The sequence below is a fragment of the Oncorhynchus clarkii genome, chromosome 6 (assembly GCF_045791955.1).
Source record: "Oncorhynchus clarkii lewisi isolate Uvic-CL-2024 chromosome 6, UVic_Ocla_1.0, whole genome shotgun sequence".
In the NCBI taxonomy this organism is placed as follows: Eukaryota; Metazoa; Chordata; class Actinopteri; order Salmoniformes; family Salmonidae; genus Oncorhynchus; species Oncorhynchus clarkii.
In genome coordinates this window covers 11,059,015-11,084,175 of record NC_092152.1, presented here as the reverse complement: position 1 = coordinate 11,084,175, position 25,161 = coordinate 11,059,015, and the positions used below count along the sequence as shown (strand labels likewise).

The 25,161-nt window shown below is 44.0% G+C and overlaps 1 protein-coding gene across 1 annotated transcript in view; it reads left to right on the top strand.

Annotated features, from left to right (window-relative positions):
- LOC139411904 (glutamate receptor ionotropic, delta-2-like) overlaps positions 1 to 25,161 on the top strand; it is a 275,808-nt gene that overhangs the window by 150,626 nt on the left and 100,021 nt on the right. Inside the window, exon 9 of the mRNA XM_071158656.1 lies at positions 1,094 to 1,406. Within this exon, the coding sequence (XP_071014757.1) occupies positions 1,094 to 1,406 (313 nt within the window). The remainder of the gene's footprint in view (positions 1 to 1,093; positions 1,407 to 25,161) is intronic.

Sequence of the window (25,161 nt, the reverse complement as noted above, 5' to 3'; positions counted from 1 at the left end):
AAGACATGATGCACCCCTCCTAGGGACAGCATTGGAGAGCACTAGCAAGCCAGTGACTCAGCCCCCATAATAAGGTCAGAGGCAGAGAATCCCAGTGGAGAGAGGAGAGCCGGCCAGGCAGAGACAGCAAGGGTGGTCCGTCACTCCAGTGCCTTGCCGTCCACCTTTGCACCCCTAGGCCAGACTAACCTCAATCGTAGACATAGGTTACATCCCAAATAGCACCCTGTTCCCTATGTAGCGCACTGCTTTTGGCCCTGTCAAAACTGGCTATATAGATAAATAGGTGCCATTTTGGATGCACGAAAATGGTATTTGCGTACAGTGTCTTCTAATGGTAAGACACAACATGTGGGAGGATATTAGCTCAGCCTAAGTGGGTTTATAGCTGAACCTGGCCTGCATAAACACACACACACACACACGTACGTTGTGTGGCAGATTAAAACAACACTGTTCTCAGTGGACCAACTTGTGTATTCTAATTCAGACTCCCTGATTGGTTTACTGGCCTTACTGGCCTAGCAACTGCCCTCATCCTCCTAGAAACAATTTCTTGAACTATTTCTTGAACCCCTCCAATGCTCACACTATGACTCACAGACCACAGACATATTCATCTCCATAAACGCTGCTTCGCTTAAATATAGACTCAGACGCAGAAAATGGCAGTCCCTACATTTTTATATAGCAATATTTAGGCTTACTAACATGGTATTTTCCTTTCTATTTAGTTTGAGAAGAGAGTCAGTGTTAATCAGATAGTGAGTTTGGAGTGTTGTTTTGACAACAACAAGTAGAGAATGACTGTGATCGTCAGCAGGAGCAGAGAAGCCATGGCAGAAATTAGATATGATTCTATTGATGTGTGCATGACTTGGATTAACACAAAGTGATGTTCCATTACTCAGCCATACCAGCAAATACAACACATTCCTGATGTGTGTGTTCACAGAATCTCCGTCATTTTCTTGACTTCTATACACCTTGAATCTTTCCATTAATGAATCTGGTGTGTGTGTGTGTATTTGTGTGCGTGTGTGCATATCTATGTGTATGCTTGCGCACGTGTCTCTGTGTGTTTGTGTTCCAGCGGGCAGACGTGGGTCTCTCGGCTCTCACCATCACGCCAGAACGGGAGAGTGCGGTGGACTTCACCACACGCTACATGGACTACTCGGTGGGTGTGCTGCTCAGGAAGGCCGAGCGTACCGTGGACATGTTCGCCTGCCTAGCGCCTTTTGACCTGTCGCTGTGGGCGTGCATTGCGGGCACCGTGCTGCTGGTGGGCATCCTGGTCTACCTACTCAACTGGCTGAACCCGCCGCGCCTGCCCATGGGTGCTGTCTCCTCCACCACCTTCTACAATTCCATGTGGTTCGTCTATGGATCCTTCGTCCAGCAGGGTGACTTCCTTTTTGTTTGTATCCTTTTGTTTTTGTTTTTCCTTCGTGATGTATTGTATTATTATCACCTGGTTTTAACCAATCAGCATTCAGGATTAGACCCACCCGTTGTATATTGTATTATTATAAACTGTGTGGTTCGAGCCCTGAATGCTGATTGGCTGACATCCGTGGTATATCAGACCGTATACCACGGGTATGATAAAACATTTATTTTTACTGCTCTAATTACATTGGTAACCAGTTTATAATAGCGATAAGGCACCTCTGGGTTTGTGGTATATGGCAAATATACAATGGCTAAGGGCTGTGTTCAGGCACTCCGCGATACGTCGTGCCTAAGAACAGCCCTTAGCCGTGGTATATTGGCCATACACCACACCCCCTCGGGCCTTATTGCTTAATTATCACCTGGTGTGTGTCCCTCTATCGTGATAGGAGGAGGGATGGGGTTAAGACATGGGTTAAACAAACTTTTTTGTCCCATGACCCCATTTTGATATCTGAAAATTCTTGCGACTCCAACCATGTGAAAAAAGGATGTAATTAACAGCCAATGTTAACTTTTTTATTTGGGGCTATGGCAGTCAAAAACATTCTAACGGTATTTCTGATTGTCTTCTCAACTCACCATCACATACTGTACTTTTAATGTGGGGCTATGACAGTCAATTGTAAATAAGTCTGACATAATGTCTCTTATCTCACCACCACTAATGAGATGGGTGTGCTGGATGCATGTCGTGTCGGAGCTTCTGGAAGTCAGGGGGCGTGGCTTCTCGATGTCAGGGGACGTGGCTTCTCGATGTCAGGGGACGTGGCTTCTCGAAGTCAGGGGGGCGTGGCTTCTCGATGTCAGGGGACGTGGCTTCTCGATGTCAGGGGACGTGGCTTCTCGAAGTCAGGGGGGCGTGGCTTCTCTATGTCAGGGGGTGTGGCTTCTCGAAGTCGGGGGGGGCGTGGCTTCTCGAAGTCAGGGGGGCGTGGCTTCTCGAAGTCAGGGGGGCATGGTCCACAGTGCGCACCTCATCTCTGCTGTCACATCCAACCTGGATCAATATTTGGTTGTAATGCAGACGAGAGAACTGAATTCAGCTACACACAGATATGAGCTGGCGAAGGGTACCATGACTTTTAATGCTCAAAAGGAGACGGCAGGGTATTTCCGTTGAATCGGGAACCAAAACTCCTCAGTGACCCGTGAATGTGTTGTCTGCAGAATTCGGTAATTTACCTGCATGTCAACTGAGACAGGATCACAGTCAAATGGATTGGGAAGTAGGTACCAAAGTGCTCTTCCAAGTGTCGGAGGTGAGCAGTCATCACACGTGACAGACATTTACTGATGCTGTTTCCTGTTAGAAACATGCACAGCCGAGGGAATGTGCATGTTTGATTTTGAAAGACTTTCTCCAATAAGAATTATTTCCTCTGAATCCACTTATTCGATCCCTCATCTGTAGAATGTTTTTGTACTTCCCCTGCATGCTTGTGTTCAGTTCCTTCAGTTTCCCAAATATGTCTGTTACATAGGCAAAGACACCAGTGGTGATTTTAGCATGTAAATCTTGGTGCAAAAAATATATACAGGTATATGTTTAGATGCATGCCAGCAAAGCCACTACACAACACAACACTATACATTAATTGCACTATAACGATGACAAACGGTGCCCACAAACTGTTAGGGTCTACATAAAGCTGCCCCAACAGCAGAGCTTTCTTTTCAGCACCATGGAGTGAATCCTTACCACTGCTACACCTGGCTATTAGCGGAGCCTTGTCTGGCAGCAAAGCACTTCATTAAGCCTAATTTACTGCCTTTTAAAAAAAAGATAGCTGATTTGGCTGACTTGCCTAAACAAATGACGTTTCTATTGACAGTTGAGATGTACAAACTATGGCATAAGGGAACAATGAGCGTATAAGAGGCAATCCATAATTTTGATTAAGACCTTAATGACCGAGCTAAGACGGACATAGTCAATATAACTATTGGTTCAGTACTTTTGAAATTTACAGAGAAATAATTCAGAACATGGGCCATTCTTACAGTATTCTCCCTGTACACCAAGTCAGAACTGTAGGATAAATATAGGGGCCACATATGTCATGCCTGCTCCCACTCTCCCTCCGCGCCAGGCTGCCCAGAATTATTCACTCCTGCCACCATCATTACGCACATCTGTTTCCCTCGTCACGCGCATCAGCGATCCATTGCACTCACCTGGACTAAATCACTTGTGTTATTTCCTCCCCTATATCTATCTGTTCCCCAGCTCTGTTCTTCGCTTCAGCATTAATTGTCGTCTGTCGTTTTGTTACCCAGTTCTGATGCTGTTCCTGTCCTGTTCCATGTCTCTGCTATATTAAATGTACAACTCTCCGTACCTGCTTCTCATATCCAGGGTCGGTTCTAACAATATAAGCAGATAATGAAAGCTCTTACAATATTCAATGATTACATTTCTCTAACACAGGTTATAGGCTACATATGCACCCCCAAGTCAGAACAGTAAGCTAAGTTATGAGGGAGAAAGGGACCAAATTATTAGGGTGAGGCACATAGGCTACTAACAGCTTGCTACACAACATACACTTAGTATTACATTCTTAGCCACATTATACTTCAGCATCCAATACATTATTGAACTCACCTTCTTGTTCTGTGCTCACTTGAACAGGAAGTTGGCACGGCGGTCCTTCTTGTGGGCAAATTTTGTCATCACATTTTATCATCAAAGTCTGTCATTCTCTGGATTTATGGTCCTTTCAAGACAACTGGGAACTGAAAAAAACAAGGTTGAATCATGACATGTCAGTGATCTTCAGGTCATCGCTCTAGAAAGAGGCCCTAGTTCCGACTTGAAATTCCGAGTTGGATGACCATTCAAAGCGTATTCTCCCAGTCGGAGCTCGTTTTTTCAGAGTTCCCAGTTGTCATGAACTCACTCAAGTCTGAGATTTCCCAGTTCAGAGTTTCCAGTTGTTTTGAACACGGCTTGAAGTCATGCTGGATTGAAAGCATGACCAATGTATTCAACCTTTTCTAGCCCATGGTGTTGCATGTGAATGTTTATCCTTTTAAGCTTGGAAAAGAGACCCTTAAACCCAGACCACACACCATCTCCACTGAGTATCAGGCTAGTGATTGCTTTGCAACGCTTGCAGTTAGCCACTGATTTCTTTCAAACCACTCATTGTTGAATTTGACATTTCTAATGTTTATGTCCAATGGCCGATGAGCACCGATACGTTTTATCTATAATATATCTTCCTTTGACAAAGATTGAAATGGATTTGCCAGTAGATTGTCGACTTGATTGATGATGATGACTGCTTGTCAAGATTGCTAGCTAAGATTTTGGAAGTATGATGTTGACATGATCAATCCAATCAAATCTACGGTAGATATAATGTGATATGACGTAATTGTATCTGTGGCCAATGACCTTGAGCCTTCTTGGATGGGCACTTCTAATGTAAATGTATGGCAGCAACCAAGGGGCTGAATTTTAGTGCTCTCCCCATAGATTTTGGTGTGATGTAGTGTCCCCATGAGTGACGGAACACTGAGCCAATCATGGTGCAAATAGAGAACATTACCAACCCCGTATTTTCTGCTGGCTGCCCCACCACCACAGAAAGCACAGAGCTAGGTGGAGAAACACCTGCATTTTGGAGCTACCTTACTCAAGAAAGCAAAAAAAGAGACCATGTTTGTATGCAGTTTTATTAAATCAAATAGTTTTATGTTTACATTGTTTGGAAACTTATATGTGATACATATTTATGGCAAAATAAAAGTGGGGCTCAATGATGGGTCCCCTGAATGATGGGTCGCCACTGAACGATGGGTCCCCTGAATGATGGGTCCCCTGAATGATGGGTCGCCACTGAACGATGGGTCCCCTGAATGATGGGTCGCCACTGAACGATGGGTCCCCTGAATGATAGGTCGCCACTTAACGATGGGTCCCCTGAATGATGGGTCCCCTGAATGATGGGTCCCCTGAATGATGGGTCACCACTGAACGATGGGTCAGCACTGAACGATGGGTCGCCACTGAACGATGGGTCGCCACTGAACGATGGGTCGCCACTGAACGATGGGTCGCCACTGAATGATGGGTCGCCACTGAACGATGGGTCAGCACTGAACGATGGGTCAACTGAATGATGATTCACCACTGAATCATGGGTCGCCACTGAACGATGGGTCCCCTGAATGATGGGTCGCCACTGAACGATGGGTCCCCTGAATGATGGGTCGCCACTGAACGATGGGTCGCCACTGAACGATGGGTCGCCACTGAACGATAGGTCAACTGAATGATGATTCACCACTGAATCATGGGTCGCCACTGAACGATGGGTCCCCTGAATGATGGGTCGCCACTAAACGATGGGTCAGCACTGAACAATGGGTCGCCACTGAACGATGGGTCGCCACTGAACGATGGGTCGCCACTGAACGATGGGTCAACTGAATGATGATTCACCACTGAATCATGGGTCGCCACTGAACGATGGGTCCCCTGAATGATGGGTCGCCACTGAACGATGGGTCCCCTGAATGATGGGTCGCCACTGAACGATGGGTCGCCGCTGAACGATGGGTCGCCACTGAACGATAGGTCAACTGAATGATGATTCACCACTGAATCATGGGTCGCCACTGAACGATGGATCGCCACTGAACGATGGGTCGCCACTGAACGATGGGTCGCCACTGAATGATGGGTCGCCACTGAACGATGGGTCGCCACTGAACGATGGGTCGCCACTGAATGAAGGGTCCCCTTAATTACGGGTCCCCTGAATGATGCGTCCCCTGAATGATGGGTCCCCTGAATGATGGGTCGCCACTGAAGGAGACACATTTTCTTTTCATGACACGGGAAGTCAATAAAGTATATATTTTTTACATCCATTGTAAATGACAATAGTTCCTCTCTTAAAGTGAAAAATCTTTCCAACACTCCCCCTCGATAATCACCAAGCCTCTGTATAAAATAGAAGATTGTCATACTCTGATCCCATATCTCCACATAGTTTTACGAACAGGCGTGCGCACAGTGGATGTGGTTTACAATGAAAGTTACCTGCTGCAGTATATCTCTGATTTCTGTGCACAGCTCTTTTGCCGCCAGATACTCTCAGTGTATCTATCATACAATGCGTCCATATGGCAGAGTGAGACACATTCATAACTAACCTGTGCAACAGCCCACCATTTGATCCCATGTAATCAGTTTTTGTCAATATAGCCACGCAGCACACTGAACATAACGTGCCGTTTCATGCTCGGGAATCGTGAGACAGAAAAATATGTCCTTATTGAATAGACATGTATAGAGAACAAAAGTCAATGCTTGGGCATCTCGGCCCTCACATCTAACGCCCATTTGGAGACCATAAGCTAGGGAGTTTTTGAGTCGTTCAGTCAGTTTCCTCTTGATTGCTAGCAATAGCATAAATTATTAGTTTAACAGTGTTATCTGACGAAGGCATTGATTTGAGTTTCTGTGCCTCCGTCTCCTTAGACATAGTTTTCACCTTATTAATTGTGGCCGGTATTATCAAAGTCTCTGCACTATGTGTGTGGTTTCATAACGTAGCAGGCCTAGCCATTCACCATGGGAATGATTCAAGTGCAACCATCAAGTACGTTCTTATCCCATGATCTAAGGGTGCTCTCTGGTTGAATTTAGTTTTTTTAGATTTGAATAAATTTCATTTAGATTTTTAAGGTTATTATATATATATATATATTTTTTCACCTTTATTTAACCAGGTAAGCCAGTTGCAACTGCGACCTGGCCAAGATAAAGCAAAGCAGTGCGACAAAAAACAACAACACAAAGTTCACGTGGGATAAACAAAAGTACAATCAATAACACAATAGAAAAATCTATATACAGTGTGTTGAGTAAGGAGGTAAGGAAATAAATAGGCCATAGTAGCAAAGTAATTACAATTTAGCAAATTAACACTGGAGGGATAGATGTGCAGATGATGATGTTCAAGTAGAAATACTGATGTGCAAAATAGCAAAAAAAGTAAATAAAAACAATATGGGGATGAGGTACTGTATATATATATATATATATATATAGATTGAACAAAAATATAAACGCCACATGCAACCATTTCAAATATTTTACTGAGTTACAGTTCACAGAAGGAAATCAATGAATTTAAATACATTCATTAGGCCCAAATGTATGAATTTCACATGACTGGGCAGGGGTACAGCCATGGGAGGGAATAGGCCCAACCACAAGGGAGCCCCCCCCCCAGACAATCCCACAGGTGAAAAAGACAGATGTGGAGGTCCTGAGATGGCGGGAGGCTGTTTGGACATGCTGCCAAATACTCTAAAACAACATTGGAGGCGGATTATGGTGTAGAAATTAACATACAATTCTCTGGCAACAGCACTGTGCCAATAGCACGCTCACTCAAAACTTGAGACATCTGTGGCATTGTGTTTTGTGACAAAACTGCACATTTTAGAGTGGCCCTTTATTGTCCCCAGCACAAGGTGCACCTGTGTAATGATCATTCTGTTTAATCAGTTTCTTGATATGCCAGGTGGATGAATTATCTTGGCAAAGGAGAAATACTAACAGGGATGTAACCAAATTTGTTCACAAAATTTGAGATAAATAAGCTTTTGTGTGAATTGACTTGACTCTGGGATCTTTTATTTCAGCTCATGAAACATGGGACCAGTAAATATTTTTGTATATATATTTTCAGATTTTGGAAATTCCCCCATGACCCCATTTTCATATCAGGCGACCCCACGTGGGGTCATGGCCCCTATTTTGGAAACCACTGGGTTAAGAGAAGAGAATGAAAGAAAAGTGAACGGGGTTGGAGAGAGGAGTGATGTGGATAGAAGAAGAGAGAGAGGAGTGATGTGAAGAGGAGAAGAGAGAGAGGAGTGATGTGGATAGAAGAAGAGAGAGAGGAGTGATGTGGATAGAAGAAGAGAGAGAGGAGTGATGTGGATAGAAGAAGAGAGAGAGGATTGATGTAGAAGAAGAGAGAGAGGAGTGATGTGGATAGAAGAGAGAGAGGAGTGATGTGGATTGATGAAGAGGAGAAGAGAGAGAGGTGATGTGGATAGAAGAAGAGAGAGAGGAGTGAGATAGAAGAAGAGAGAGAGGAGTGATGTGAAGAGGAGAAGAGAGAGAGGAGTGATGTGGATAGAAGAAGAGAGAGAGGAGTGATGTGGATAGAAGAAGAGAGAGAGGAGTGATGTGGATAGAAGAAGAGAGAGAGGAGTGATGTGAAGAGGAGAAGAGAGAGAGGAGTGATGTGGATAGAAGAAGAGAGAGAGGAGTGATGTGGATAGAAGAAGAGAGAGAGGAGTGATGTGGATAGAAGAAGAGAGAGAGGAGTGATGTGAAGAGGAGAAGAGAGAGAGGATTGATGTGAAGAGGAGAAGAGAGAGAGGAGTGATGTGGATAGAAGAAGAGAGAGAGGAGTGATGTGGATAGAAGAAGAGAGAGAGGAGTGATGTGGATAGAAGAAGAGAGAGAGGAGTGATGTGGATAGAAGAAGAGAGAGAGGAGTGATGTGGATAGAAGAAGAGAGAGAGGAGTGATGTGGATAGAAGAAGAGAGAGAGGATTGATGTGAAGAGGAGAAGAGAGAATAAAACATAGTGATGGTGGTCTTTCGGTGTTCTTTCAAAGGTCAGGTTAAAATCAATTTCTCTGGATTTGAGGAGAGGGAAGGAGAGGGGTGGGAAGGGGAGGAGTGGGACATGGGAGCTTAGGGAAAGTAAAAGGAGAAAAGAATAGAAAAAGCAGATAGCGATAGATAATGGTATTGACTAAGAGAGAAGATGTGAGGTGTTTTGAGGCAAAGGGAAGGAGCTGTGAGGTTTTATTTTTTTCATGAGGACTCAGAATAGTTTTGGGACACATTTATTATGCAAATTCTGTGAGTGATTTTAGCGTTGGTTTATTATTCTATTTTAAATGAGCCGCAGATGAGCTCACAGAAATACAAGCAACCTCTTAATCTACATTTTACTAATGGCGGTAATGATGATACACGCTAATTGTTCCCTTTTATTCACAATCATTCTTCTGTTAGTTGTAATTAAACTTTAGTCATCTAGTCATTATTGCGCAAAATCTAATTATTTGTATACACACTCTCACCTCAGTATCAACAACGAGGCAAACTACTTGCACGATAGTATTCAACGGTCAATAATGGCTGAATATGCAATGGATCAACATCCCAAGGCTCTTTAACGGTAACAGTTCATGCGGAGACACACACACACCATGCTGAAGGGGATGCAGTTATTGAAATATTCTGTCCCAAATCTCACATTGGCTACATCGCATAGTAATTTAACTAGGCAAGTCAGTTTACAATGACGACCTACCCTGGCCAAACACTATCCCGGACATCGCTGGGCCAAATGCGCGCCTCCTTATGGGGACTCACAATCACGGCCGGTTATGATACAGCCTGGAATCAAACCAGGGTCTGTATTGACGCCTCTAGCACTGAGATGCAGTGCCTTAGACCGCTGCGCCATTCTGGAGCTTCTCAGTCCCAAATGGCGTCCCTACGTTTAACCAGGACCCATACTAGTGCACTATATAGGGATTATGGAGCCATTCGGGACTGAAACAACATTGTCCTCAGGGATGAATTGATTTGGAGGTCCTCAGTACCCAACAACATCCCAGATAGTCTGCAGATATAGATGAACGGTCCAACACGACACTGCAGCACCAGGATGAACGGTCCAACATGACACTGCAGCACCAGGATGAACGGTCCAACATGACACTGCAGTGCCAGGATGAACGGTCCAACATGACACTGCAGTGCCAGGATGAACGGTCCAACATGACACTGCAGTGCCAGGATGAACGGTCCAACACGACACTGCAGCGCCAGGATGAACGGTCCAACATGACACTGCAGCACCAGGATGAACGGTCCAACATGACACTGCAGTGCCAGGATGAACGGTCCAACATGACACTGCAGCACCAGGATGAACGGTCCAACATGACACTGCAGCACCAGGATGAACGGTCCAACACGACACTGCAGTGCCAGGATGAACGGTCCAACACGACACTGCAGCACCAGGATGAACGGTCCAACATGACACTGCAGCACCAGGATGAACGGTCCAACATGACACTGCAGCACCAGGATGAACGGTCCAACACGACACTGCAGTGCCAGGATGAACAGTCCAACATGACACTGCAGTGCCAGCTTTGTCATCCAATCAGTGGCTGTGTCCTGAATGGCACCCTCTTCCCTAGATGGTGTACTATCTTATGGGCTCTGGTTAAAAAAAAGAAAAAAGTTGTGCACTTTTTAAGGAATATAGTCGCATTTCGGATGTACTCAGCTATCTCTCTGTTTGATGTGTTTTATACCATACACTTTGTACAAAGAAGCACCTTTTTGGAACAATTCATTGGCCGCCTGTGATATGTAGCCTGGGTCCCAGATCTGTTTGTGCTCTTGTCAACATCATTGCTGTCCTTGTCAAGCCAATTTGCATGACAATGAGTGACAAGGTGTTGGCATGGTAGCACACACAGACTGGCACTCGGGCTACGTGGAATGGGGTCGTGGATAGAATGAGACGGGGTTGGAAAGCTTTGTTTTTGTCGGTTGAAGTCTTGTTCTAGCGTGCAGATATCTTTCATTTTTCAGCTCAAACGATTCATTTTCTGCTTTGCCTTTTTGTTACGTGTTTGCACAATGCAATTTCACTCGTTCACAGTCCATTTGCAACTCTATTTGGAGGTGGTATCCTCAACATGCAGAGGCCTGCCTCCCTTCTGTTTCCATCATTTCCTTAGTTTAGTGTATCCCTTCAGCCAGAAGAGGACTACTCCCCCCCTCCTCTGATGGCTCTTCTGTTTCCATCATTTCCTTAGTTTAGTGTATCCCTTCAGCCAGAAGAGGATGGCTCTTCTGTTTCCTCCTAGCTTACTTCGTTCTCTGGCCACTGTGCTCCTCCTACTGAAAATGACTTCCTCTTTGGGGTTTGGGCTGGATAACTATAAAACACTGTGACAATTCCTTATGTAAAAAGGGTGTTATAAAATAGAGTTGATTGATTGATCGGTCGGTAGAACTGGAGATAGTCTATTGTGGACCCCCTCAGAGGACAATTCCTGTAGATCTGAGAGGATATTATAGGTCTAAGCGATATGGTTGCCCTCTGACATGCTAGGTAGAATCTCCGCCATATTGCTTACACATATCCATCTGTATCAGGTCTACAGTACATCTAAAGCATCTACTCAGAGCTTGGGGACTATTTAGGATTGGGGTATTTAGGATTGGGGTATTTGGGATTGGGGTATTTAGGATTGGGGTATTTAGGATTGGGGTATTTGGGATTGGGGTATTTAGGATTGGGGTATTTGGGATTGGGGTATTTGGGATTGGGGTATTTGGGATTGGGGTATTTAGGATTGGGGTATTTGGGATTGGGGTATTTGGGATTGGGGTATTTGGGATTGGGGTATTTAGGATTGGGGTATTTGGGATTGGGGTATTTAGGATTGGGGTATTTGGGATTGGGGTATTTGGGATTGGGGTATTTGGGATTGGGGTATTTGGGATTGGGGTATTTAGGATTGGGGTATTTGGGATTGGGGTATTTGGGATTGGGGTATTTGGGATTGGGGTATTTGGGATTGGGGTATTTGCCTGTGTCAGCTGTCTACGGCTTTAATCGTTTAAATCAAGGGATCTCTCAAAGCTACAGAATCACGTTCAGACCCATGTTATCCCAGAGTTGTTTGATCAGTGTGGAGTTGTGAAGTAAAACGAAACAGATTTGTAGTGGATAGCAGCACCCCTGAAGTCTAATCTTTCTCTCTGACCGGCTCCAATTAACCAGAAAAAAATACTGTCTCTGTTCGAAGCGTCCCTCCTCCGTTTGGCCCCAGGGCTGAGGTCCAACAGTACAGTCATGAATGTAATAGAGAGAGGGATAAGAGTGATTTCTTTCATTTCTCCTGTTCTACGTTATTAATGATGTTGTCAATGCGTGATCGTGGAGACGGGTTGGTATTGTAGGCAGCCATAGAGACGAGTGTGCGGTGTGGTCTGTTTGTGTGTGTGTTTGCGTACGTGGCATGGAGGGGAAACGCAGGGAGACATGTCACCGTGGCGCTCTCAATGCAGACATCTCTCAATTAGAACACGCTCGGCAGGATGCCACTGCTAGAGACCTGCAGCACCAGGTAAACACCATCAGCCCTTCTTTAAACACACTTCTAAACACCTACACGCACACACAAACACCTACATTCACACACACAAACACCTACATGCACACACACAAACACCTACATTCACACACACAAACACCTACATGCACACACACAAACACCTACATGCACACACACAAACACCTACATGCACACACACACAAGCATACTCACACACATTAACACCTACACACAAACACCTACATTCACACATACAAACACCTACACGCGCACACACACACACACACTGGTGGCAAAAGAGCTGAGCAAATACCGTTTATTATAATCCTTTTGGCACTAATTTCAGAACCTTGTGGTCAGTTTCACTGTCTAGTTGTTCGTACAATCGTTCGTGGAATACGTGTTTCATTATGGTACTACACGTAAATACATCACTGTAAAATAACTAGTAGAGAGAATACTACAGACTCAGTGGAATCACTGAACATAATCTGAAATGTATTGATGAAATACAATTAAAATGACAACATAGGTTTCTTTGAATCAAAGCAAAAATAATTAGCTACAAAAAAGAAAAAACGACAGTAAAATGTCCACTGCAGTGTTCCTCACATGGCTTACTGTAAAAACCAAATGTCCACTGCAGTGTTCCTCACATGGCTTACTGTAAAAACCAAATGTCAACTGCAGTGTTCCTCACATGGCTTACTGTAAAAACCAAATGTCTACTGCAGTGTTCCTCACATGGCTTACTGTAAAAACCAAATGTCTACTGCAGTGTTCCTCACATGGCTTACTGTAAAAACCAAATGTCAACTGCAGTGTTCCTCACATGGCTTACTGTAAAAACCAAATGTCTACTGCAGTGTTCGTCACATGGCTTACTGTAAAAACCAAATGTCTACTGCAGTGTTCCTCACATGGCTTACTGTAAAAACCAAATGTCAACTGCAGTGTTCCTCACATGGCTTACTGTAAAAACCAAATGTCAACTGCAGTGTTCCTCACATGGCTTACTGTAAAAACCAAATGTCAACTGCAGTGTTCCTCACATGGCTTACTGTAAAAACCAAATGTCAACTGCAGTGTTCCTCACATGGCTTACTGTAAAAACCAAATGTCTACTGCAGTGTTCCTCACATGGCTTACTGTAAAAACCAAATGTCTACTGCAGTGTTCCTCACATGGCTTACTGTAAAAACCAAATGTCAACTGCAGTGTTCCTCACATGGCTTACTGTAAAAACCAAATGTCAACTGCAGTGTTCCTCACATGTCTTAATGTAAAAACCAAATGTCAACTGTAGTGTTCCTCACATGGCTTACTGTAAAAACCAAAACAAAGGATTGATTACTGTACTGGGGAAGTATAGGGTGGTAAATTGTGGGTGGGCCTGAAACCATGCTTGCACCATTTGAGCATGGTGGAACCTGACATTATCTCACACAATGACATAGGTCACGCCATCAGCTCTACAGACCTGATTTAGCTCATCAAGGAAGGTTACAAGGAGAGCTGCATTATATGATCCAATACGAGGTCTGCATCCCACCACACCATCTTCCAATATAGCCACACACATGGTGATGTTGGCCCCACATTGTCCAGGTACTTGGATGGTTGCCCGCTGGCCAATGAAATTCCGACCTCTCCTCCTTGTCTTGGCCAGGTTGAAGCCTGCCTCATCCAAAAAGAGGAATTTGTGATGGTTTTCGTCAGCATCCAGCTCCATCAACCTTCTAAAAATACATTTTGGAAAGAGAATTACTGATTTCAATGATGTAGAATTTTTGGGGAATTTTTCACAACAGGCATCTTGAAACTGAACATACTCAGTTCTCAGTTGCTTCACTCTGTCTGAATTTCTTTCAAAAGGTATAGTTGTTTTAGAGACACCTGGTGCCTTTTCAGCATGCGTGGAATAGTCAGTAAACGTATCATTTCTGGCCCGAACCAAATAGACCACAGCTCTTGTTGGTCAGTCAGAATTTTGCCTCTGCCTCCCCTCTTTGGCCAAGTCTCAATTCTGCAGGGAAAATTACAGTAAGAACACATTTAGTCACATCACCTACTCTGTGGTGCACATTGGCATGCAGTATACAGTCATTTGACAATTGAGAGTAGCCTAATGTTTAGTGCATGCTGAAGACTTACCGGTTCTCATTGCAGAAAGTTGTGATGATTAAAGCCACGGTTGATCTTCTGAGATTTGGTTGAATCATTGTAGCTGCCTCGGTCGTTGGACACTCTTTGCTGTTGCTGCCGTTGTCTTGGTCCGTGGCCTTGTCCTCTACCACGTTCCCCCACACCTCTCAGACAAGGCTCACGACCACCTCTCAGAAGGGGTGCTTGTCCTCTACCACGTTCCCCCACACCTCTCAGACAAGGCTCACGACCACCTCTCAGAAGGGGTGCTTGTCCTCTACCACGTTCCCCCACACCTCTCAGACAAGGCTCACGACCACCTCTCAGAAGGGGTGCTTGTCCTCTACCACGTTCCCCCACACCTCTCAGACAAGGCTCACGACCACCTCTCAGAAGGGGTGCTTGTCCTCTACCACGTTCCCCCACACCTCTCAGACAAGGCTCACGACCACCTCTCAGAAGGGGTGCTTGTCCTCTACCACGTTCCCCCACACCTCTCAGACAAGGCTCACGACCACCTCTCAGAAGTGGTGGTTGTCCTCTACCACGTTCCCCCACACCTCTCAGACAAGGCTCACGACCACCTCTCAGAAGGGGCGCTTGTCACCTGCCATTCCTTTGACCACCACGTCTACCTCCTCCCACTGCTTGACCTCTATTGTGACATGGATCACCTGCCGGCTCCATGTTATCTCTATGTTGTTGTAGGTGAATACCACTCATTTCATTATATACTCGTGCCACAATGTGAAATCAATCATCAGTAACGAGTTGGTAGTATTGGAAAAGCAATTACAAGTGCCTGCATACATACACTCACCGGCCACTTTATTAGGTACTGCTCCTTCGAACAGCGAATCATGTGGCTTCCAGCAACTCAATATATAGAGTAGAGAGCTTTAGTTGTTGTTCGACCAAACATTAGAACTGGCAAGATGTGTAACCTAAGCAACTTTGACCATGGTATGATTGTTGAGGCTACACATGGTCATTCCAGCATCTCAGAAACAGCTGCCCTCCTGGTATTTGTACGCACTACAGTCTCTAGAGTTTACAGAGAATGGTGCGATAAACTAAACACATTCAGTGAGCGGCAGTTCTGTGGGCAAAAACACTTTGTTTATGAGAGAGGATAGAGGCCACAGAAAGGCCACAAATGCTCAAATAACAGCCGTTTAAAACAATGGTGTGCAGAACGGCATCTCTTAACGTACAACATCGTGAATAGTTCAGGATGTCGTGCAGGCAAAAGGGGGTCATACCCAGTGCTAGATAGGTGTACCTAATAAAGTGGCCGGTGAGTGTTCAGTAATGTTAAATCTGAAAACATGGTCTAGAAAAGTGGTACATGGGACCATAGAAACAGTGTCTGATAAAGAATGATGATGAAATATTACATCCATAGATAATGTAGTCCAATTGGTTCATGTTCCACTGCAATTGGTGTCAATGGATCTCATTATCCTTAAACTTTTCATGATCTAAACATGGAATATTGTTTGTCAGTTTCCATAAAACTATGCATTAAGAGTAATGCAACAGTTACTTATCATTGTGAGCAGTTGTATCAATTGATAGTTAGATCATTGTAATGAAATTAATAGGCAGTCATTTCAGATGTAGTGTGTGAATTGCATTTTGAAATGATATTACTTTGACGTTAAGTTTTAGTTCAATTAACAAATTATCTTAGCTTTATGTGTATTGTATCCAAGCAATTGGAAAAAGTGTTAAGAGTTTTGAAAAATGTGCATTTTGATCATCAGTTTTGTGAGTTTTGTGTCTAGAGTTTTGAAATATGACATCAAGGTTCTGAAATTAGTGCCAAAGTGATACGTGCCAAAACTGTAACACCTACGCGCACACACATACACACACAATGGTGACAAAAGAGCTGAGCACAGAACTCAGAGATATACTGCAGCAGGTAACTTTGATTGTAAACCACATCCAATGTGCGCACGCCTGTTCGTAAAACTATGTGGAGATATGCGATCAGAGTATGACAATCTTCTATTTCACACCGAGGCTTGGTGGTTATCGAGGGGGAGTGTTGGAAAGATGTTTCACATTGACAGAGAAACTGCCTAAAAAACTGCCTAAAAAAAAACATACTGTGCCTCCTTCAGTGGCCACCCGTCATCCAGGGCAGGTGAGGCAGAGCCCCACCTGTTTTTTGTTGTTGTTTTTTTGCCATTGACTTAATAAAGCTGCATACAAACATGGTCTCTTTTTTTGCTTTCTTGAGTAAGGCAGCTCCAAAATGCAGGTGTTTCAGCCTTGCTCAGTGCTTTCTGTGGTGGTGGGGCAGCCAGTGGAAAATACGGAGCGTAGCGGTTGGTAATGTTCTCTAGTTGCGCTGTGATTGGCTCTGTGTTCTGTCACTCATGGGGACTCTACGTCACTGCACAATCTACTGTTTTTTGTGAAAGACAATGTCACACCCATTAGGACAGCTCAGCCCACAGCCTTCTCCTCCTCCTCAGCCAAGACAAAAAGAGAAATCCAAATGAAACAGAAGATGAGAGAAACTGATTCCAGACTGTGACTCCAAACAGAGTTTGTCAGTGTAACACCAAGAAAATAGACCCTCTCCTTCTCTCCATTGCCTCGGTAGAGAAACAGACAGCTGGTCATTTCAGGTTTGTCTGACAGATACACTACATCACCAAAAATATGTTGACACCTATTCAAATTAGTAGATTCGGCTATTTCAGCCACAGTCGTTGCTGACAAGTGTATAAAATCGAACACACAGCCATGCAATCTCCATAGACAAACATTGACAGTAGAATGGTCTTACTGAAGAGCTCAGTGACTTTCAACGTGACACCGTCATAAGATGCCATCTTTCCAAAAAGTTTGTTTGTAAAATGTCTGCTTTGCTAGAGCTGCTCCTCTCAACTGTAAATGCTGTTATTGTGAAATGGAAATGTCTAGGAGCAACAACATCTCTGTACTCGGTTGGAACACTCACTAACGAGTTCCAGACTGCCCCTGGAAGCAACGTCACCACAGTCACTGTTCGTCGAGAGTTTGGTGGGGCAGCAAGTGGAAAACACAGAACGTAGGGGTTGGTAATGTTCTCTAGTTACGCCGTGATTGGCTCAGTGTTCTGTCACTCATGGGGACGCTACATCTCTGCAAAATCTACGGGGAGAGCTCGAAAATTCAAGCCCCTTGGGTGCTGCGATAGATTTACGTTAGAATGCCCATCCTGTGGTAAGGATTCACTCCATGGTGCTGAAAAGAAAGCTCTGCTGTTAGGACAGCTTTATGTAGACCCTAACAGTTTGTTGGCACCGTTTGTCATCGTTATAGTGCAATTAATGTATTCATTAGTGTTGTGTTGTGTAGTGGCTTTGCTGGCATGCATCTTAAACGTTTTTGGGGAGTATGCCCCACCAAGATTGACATGCTAAATTCACCACTGGCACACACATACAGACACACACACACACACACACACACACACACACACACACACACACACACACACACACACACACACACACACATACAGACACATACAGACACACACACACACACACACACACACACACACACACACGAACACAAGTACATACACATACGCACACACACGAACACACACACACAAGTGCTCACACACACAGCTACAGTGCATACCACTGTGTTCATTTACCCTGCCGTAGAGATACAGACCAACTCGGGCTCTGCTCTAACACTCCAACTCCATCCATCTGTGGACTGAACATCCGGACATTTGCCCCTTCCGTCTGTGGACTGAACATCCAGACATTCACCCCATCCATCTGTGGACTGAACACACAAGACATTCGCCCCATCCATCTGTGGACTGAACATCCAGACATTTGCCCCATCTATCTGTGGACTGAACATCCGGACATTCGCCCCATCCATCTGTGGACTGAACATCCAGACATTCGCCCCATCTATCTGTGGACTGAACATCCGGACATTCGCCCCATCCATCTGTGGACTGAACATCCAGACATTCGCCCCATCTATCTGTGGACTGAACATCCGGACATTCACCCCATCCATCTGTGGACTGAACATCCGGACATTCGCCCCATCCATCTGTGGACTGAACACACAAGACATTCGCCTCATCCATCTGTGGACTGAACACACAAGACATTCGCCCCATCCATCTGTGGACTGAACATCCGGACATTCGCCCCATCCGTCTGTGGACTGAACATCCAGACATTCGCCCCATCCATCTGTGGACTGAACATCCACACATTGCCATAGGCCACCATTATGGCCTTTCATCTGCACTTTCCAACACCTCCTCTTCCCTTTCATCCTCCTCTCCCAGGCAGCAACCAGTCACTCTCCTCCCATCCCCCGGCATGTCTGGAATCTGCCCAACAACACTCCATCACCATCCCCTTCCCACTCGACTTAGTCCGGAAGATTGCTGCTTTGGAGGGACCTTTACAAACAGCTTTGAGGGACTTCATTGTGGGGACCCTTACTGTACAGAGAGAGACATGCTGCTTTCCTCCCACCTCTCCCCTTATCGCTGACAAACAGGGCCAGCCCACTTTTCAGCAAGACCAGGATTTATCCGAGCTGCTATTAGCTTCCTAATCTGAGAGGCCGCGGTGGGGAGACGAAGCGACAAACATTGTAGCCCCAGAGTGCTCATCCTTCCTCGTCCAAGTGTCTGGCGTTGGATAGGCCAGTGGAGGCTGGCTGTGAAGGACAATGTCACAACCAGTAGGACAGCTCAGCCCACAGCCTACTCCTCCTCCTCAGCCAAGACAAAAAGAGAAATCCAAATGAAACAGAAGACGAGAGAAACTGATTCCAGACTGTGACTCCAAACAGAGTTTGTCAGTGTAACCCCAAGAAAATAGACCCTCTCCTTCTCTCCGAACGGACCGGTGGGTTGATCACCAAAAATATGTTCACACCTAATTCAAATTAGTAGATTTGGCTATTTCAGCCACAGTCGTTGCTGACAGGTGTATAAAATCGAGCACACAGCCATGCAATCTCCATAGACAAACATTGACAGTAGAATGGCCTTACTGAAGAGCTCAGTGACTTTCAACGTGGCACCGTCATAGGATGCCATCTTTCCAAAAAGTTTGTTTGTAAAATGTCTGCTTTGCTAGAGCTGCCCCTCAACTGTAAATGCTGTTATTGTGAAATGGAAATGTCTAGGAGCAACAACATCTCTGTACTCGGTTGGAACACTCACTACCGAGTTCCAGACTGCCCCTGGAAGCAACGTCAGCACAATAACTGTTTGTCGGGAGCTTCATGAAATGGGTTGGCTGGAGTGGTGTAAATTTCACCACCATTGGAGCAGTGGAAACACATTCTCTGGAGTGATGAATCTTCGCTTCACCATCTGGCAGTCTGACAGACAAATCTGTGTTTGGTGGATGCCAAGAGCACGCTACCTGCCCGAATGCATAGTGCCAACTGTAAAGTTTTTTGGAGTAGGAATAATGGTCTAGGGATTTTTTTTCATGGTTCGGGCTAAACCCTTAGTTCCAGTGAAGGGAACGCTACAGCTCTACAGCGTACAATGACATTCTAGATGATTTCGTACTCCTGACTTTGTGGCAACAGTTTGGGGAAGGGCCTTTCCTGTTTCAGCATTACAATGCCCCCGTGCACAAGGCGAGGACCATACAGAAATGTTTTGTCGAGATCGGTGTGGAAGAACTTGACAGAACTGCACAGAGCCCTGACTTCAACCCCACCGACCTCACTAATGCTCTTGTGGCTGAATGGAAGCAAGTCCCTGTAGCAATGTTCCAACATGCAGTGCACTACTTTTGACCAGACCCCTGTGGATTTTTTACTATGTAGAAAATAGGGTGCCATTTGGGAGGCACTCAGCCTTTGTTTGGATATTTGCAGCAGGATCGTCAATGGAATCATGAGACAGGTCGCTTGCAGAGCTGCAGTTCAGTTGTTTCATCCATAATTCTCTTGGAGCATCACTCCAGATGCTCTCTGCTACACATGTCCCATCCAGTTGGTATGCTAGTGGGAGAAACAGGAGAGAGGAGTGATTTGAGGAACAGTGAGCACTCGCAGCCAGCTGGGAGAGTCAGTATAGTGCCTCGTTAGAGCCAGCTGGGAGAATCATTATAGAGTCCATATAGATACAGTATAGAGTCAGTATATAGACCGTATAGAGTCAGTATATAGGCAGTACATAGGCAGTACAGAGACAGTATAGTCAGTATATAGTCAGTACAGAGGCAGTACAAAGGCAGTACAGAGGCAGTACATAGACAGTACAGAGGCAGTACAGAGGCAGTACAGAGACAGTATATAGACTGTATAGAGTCAGTAAATAGACAGTATATAGACAGTATAGAGTCAGTGTATAGACAGTATAGAGTCAGTACAGTGTCAGTATGGAGTCAGTATATAGACTGTTTAGAGTCAGTATATTCGTCGGGAGCTTCATATATAGGCCAGTATAGGCAGTATAGATACCGTATGGAGTCAGTATATAGACCATATAAAGTCAGTATACAGAACGTATATAGTCAGTACAGAGACAGTACAGAGACAGTACAGAGACAGTACAGAGACCGTATCGAGACAGTACAGAGACATTATAGAGACATTATAGAGACAGTATATAGTCAGTACAGAGACAGTATCGAGGCAGTACAGAGACATTATAGAGACATTAGAGACCGTATAGAGTTAGTATATAGACTGTATAGAGTCAGTATATAGACAGTATATAGACTGTATATAGACTGTATAGAGTCAGTATATAGACCGTATAGAGTCCGTATATAGACCGTGTAGAGTCCATATATAGACCGTATAGAGTCAGTATAGAGAGTGTATAGAGGCAATATAGAAGCAGTATAGAGGCTGTGTAGAGGCAGTATAGAGACAGTATATAGACAGTATAGAGAGAGTATATAGGCAGTATATAGACCATATAGAGCCAGTATATAGACTCTATAGAGACTGTATAGAGACAGTATATAGACAATTTAGATACACTTTAGAGACCGTAGAGTCAGTATATAGAGCGTATAGAGTTAGTATATAGACCATATAGAGTCAGTATAGAGGCAGTGTAGAGGCAGTATAGAGTCAGTATAGATACCATATAAAATCAGAATAGATTCCGTATAGAGTCAGTATAGAGACAGTACATAGACAGTATATAGGCAGTATATAGACTGTATATAGTCAGTATATAGGCAGTATATAGGCAGGATATATACATTATAGAGACTGTCTAGAGTCAGTATAGAGTCAGTATAGAGAACTTATAGAGTCAGTATAGAGACCGTATAGTGTATACAGCCTCTATACTGCTTCTATATTGCCTCTATACACTCTCTATACTGACTCTATACGGTCTATATATGGACTCTATATGGTCTATATACGGACTCTATGGGGTCTGTATAGAGTCAGTATAGTGACCGTATAGTGACCGTATAGAGACTGTATAGAGTCAGTATAGAGACCGTATAGAGTCAGTATAGAGACAGTATGTAGGCAGTATATAGACCGTATAGAGTCAGTATAGAGACAGTATGTAGGCAGTATATAGACCGTATAGAGTCAGTATATGGTCAGTATATATACAGTATGTAGGCAGTATATAGACCGTATAGAGTCAGTATGTAAGCAGTATAGATTCAGTACAGAGACATTATAGAGACAGTATATAGACCATATAGAGTAAGGCAGTAAATAGGCAGTAAATATTCAGTATAGAGAAAGTATAAAGTCAGTATAGATACAGTACAGAGTCAGTATATAGACCATATAGAGTAAGGCAGTAAATAGTCAGTATAGAGACAGTATAAAGTCAGTATAGATACGGTACAGAGTCAGTGCAGAGTCAGTATATATAGCGTATACAGTCAGTGTAGAGAGTGTATAGAGGCAGTATAGGGTTGGTATATGGTCGGTATATGGTCTGTATATGAACAGTATGTAGGCAGTATAGAGCCAGTATAAAGTCAGTATATAGACAGTATATAGATCGTATAGAGTCAGTATAGTGTGAGAATAGAGTCAGTATATAGACAGTATATAGGCGGTACAGATACGAAATAGAGACCGTATATAGACAGTATAGAGTCAGTATATAGACAGTATAGAGTCAGTATAGTGTCAGAATAGAGTCAGTATATAGACCTTATCGAGTCAGTATATAGACAGTATATAGGCGGTATAGATACGAAATAGAGACAGTATATAGACAGTATAGAGTCAGTATATAGACAGTATAGAGTCAGTATAGTGTCAGAATAGAGTCCGTATATAGACCTTATCGAGTCAGTATATTGACAGTATATAGGTGGTATAGATACGAAATAGAGACAGTGCAGAGTCAGTATAGAGACATTATAGAGTCAGTATAGAGACAGTATAGAGTCAGTATATAGATCATACAGAGACAGTATATAGGCGGTATAGATACGAAATAGAGACAGTGCAGAGACAGTACAACGTCAGTATAGAGACATTATAGAGTCAGTATAGAGACAGTATAGAGTCAGTATATAGATCATATAGAGACAGTATATAGATCATATAGAGACAGTATAGAGTTAGTATATAGATCATATAGAGACAGTATAGAGTCAGTGTAGATACAGTATAGTCAGTATAGATACGGTACAGAGTCAGTGCAGAGTCAGTATAGTCTACACACAGCCTAGTCTTTCTGCATCTCTCCAATGTACATTCTCTCTGTCTTTCATCCTCATGGAGAGTGCTGATAGTGCCATGTCTCCCCCAGTAATGGTGGGAGGTACGTTTCATGTTGTGACTGTTAGTTAGACGTCTATATATCAAACAGAGAAAGGGTGGGTGCGAGAGCGAGAAAGAGAGAATGAGAGCATTTGAGAACACTTGAGAGGCAGTGTGTGTGTGTGCTCAGTTAGCCTCACAGATAGGCCCCACCCCACCTCAGCCTTTTCTCTTCTAATTAGCCTGATGTGAGAGACATCATAACAGTGAAGTTGGAGCGAAGCCAGCCACCCTGCTAGCATGCAGCACCTCCCAGCCCCTAGCTGCCACCAGTGATCACAGCTGATACATCAGCCGTTCTTGCCCTTATCCGGTCACCCAGCATGCTCTCTGAGCACTGCTGACCTCACCACTGAGCTCCCAGAGAATAGCTATGTTTGAATACCCATACTAACATACTGTATACTACATACTGAATGAGTATGTACTACATACTATACACTATTAGTTAATTTTAGTATTCTGTAAACAAACTGTATCCGTTCAGTTGAGTGTACTAGCGCTTTGCCTGTCTACCGGAAGTTGATGCTGTTGCTAAGCAACTTCTTGCTAGCTTGTTAGTATAACAAATTACTAGCTAGACATCTTACGACTTCATTAACTTCATTGAGAATGCGCAACGACTATACCACTTAGCTAAGCTAAGAATGACGTGAATAATCAAGTCAACAAATGTTGGGTAGTTAGTTAGATAACATATACTGTAGCTAATATACGGCTAAGTTCCATATTTTCCAGCATTTTCCGCCAATTTTGGCAAATGTAGTAAGACATCCGGGAAGTTATGCATACTAACTATATCCATATTATGACCAATAAGCATACTACACTCAATTTACATCACAGATAGTTGTTAGTGTGGTTAAAACGAGTATTCAAACACAGCTTCTGTGTGCGGTAGGCATTGTTTGGTGGCGACACACGGCAGCGGGAGGGGGCATCGCATTTGTTTTACCTAATGGGGAGGAGGCATCCTCATCACTTCCTGTTTTGACATCGCATTCGCTGTAAACCCCAGGGTCAAAACTAATTTGTTAAGGTATTAGGGCCCAAAAAATTACTTTGGGATTTAGGGGTTTTGACACAGTATGCTGTCTCACCGCTGAAAGTACAGCATAGTTGGTGTAATCTTGTGGCTGTATTTCACTCAGACTAGATAAAAATAGGTTTTTCAGACTGTAGAAAAGGTGTGATTCTAATGACTCAAATTGAATTTGAATCTGCTCTGTCATTTGAATGATCAGGTGTCAATGTAATTATATATCTGTGTTTCATATGGAAGCAGTACGATTGAAGTACCACTCTGTCCAATTCCCATGTAAGAGAGAGATGTCAGAGTAGCCTAGAGTTACTTCCAGATATTTCCTCCCTTTTTTATTCATATCAAATCAGTCAAAGTGGGTTCTTCTCAGTCAAAGTGGGTTTGGAGATGGAGCAGGGGAATGTATGTGTTACCAAACAGATGAATAATGCATAGCATTATCCCCCCAACAATGGCAGGCTGAAATGGAACCTATGCCACTGACGATTGTTAACCTCTCTCGGGGCGATAGTGACAGACAGAGATTCTACTGTAGG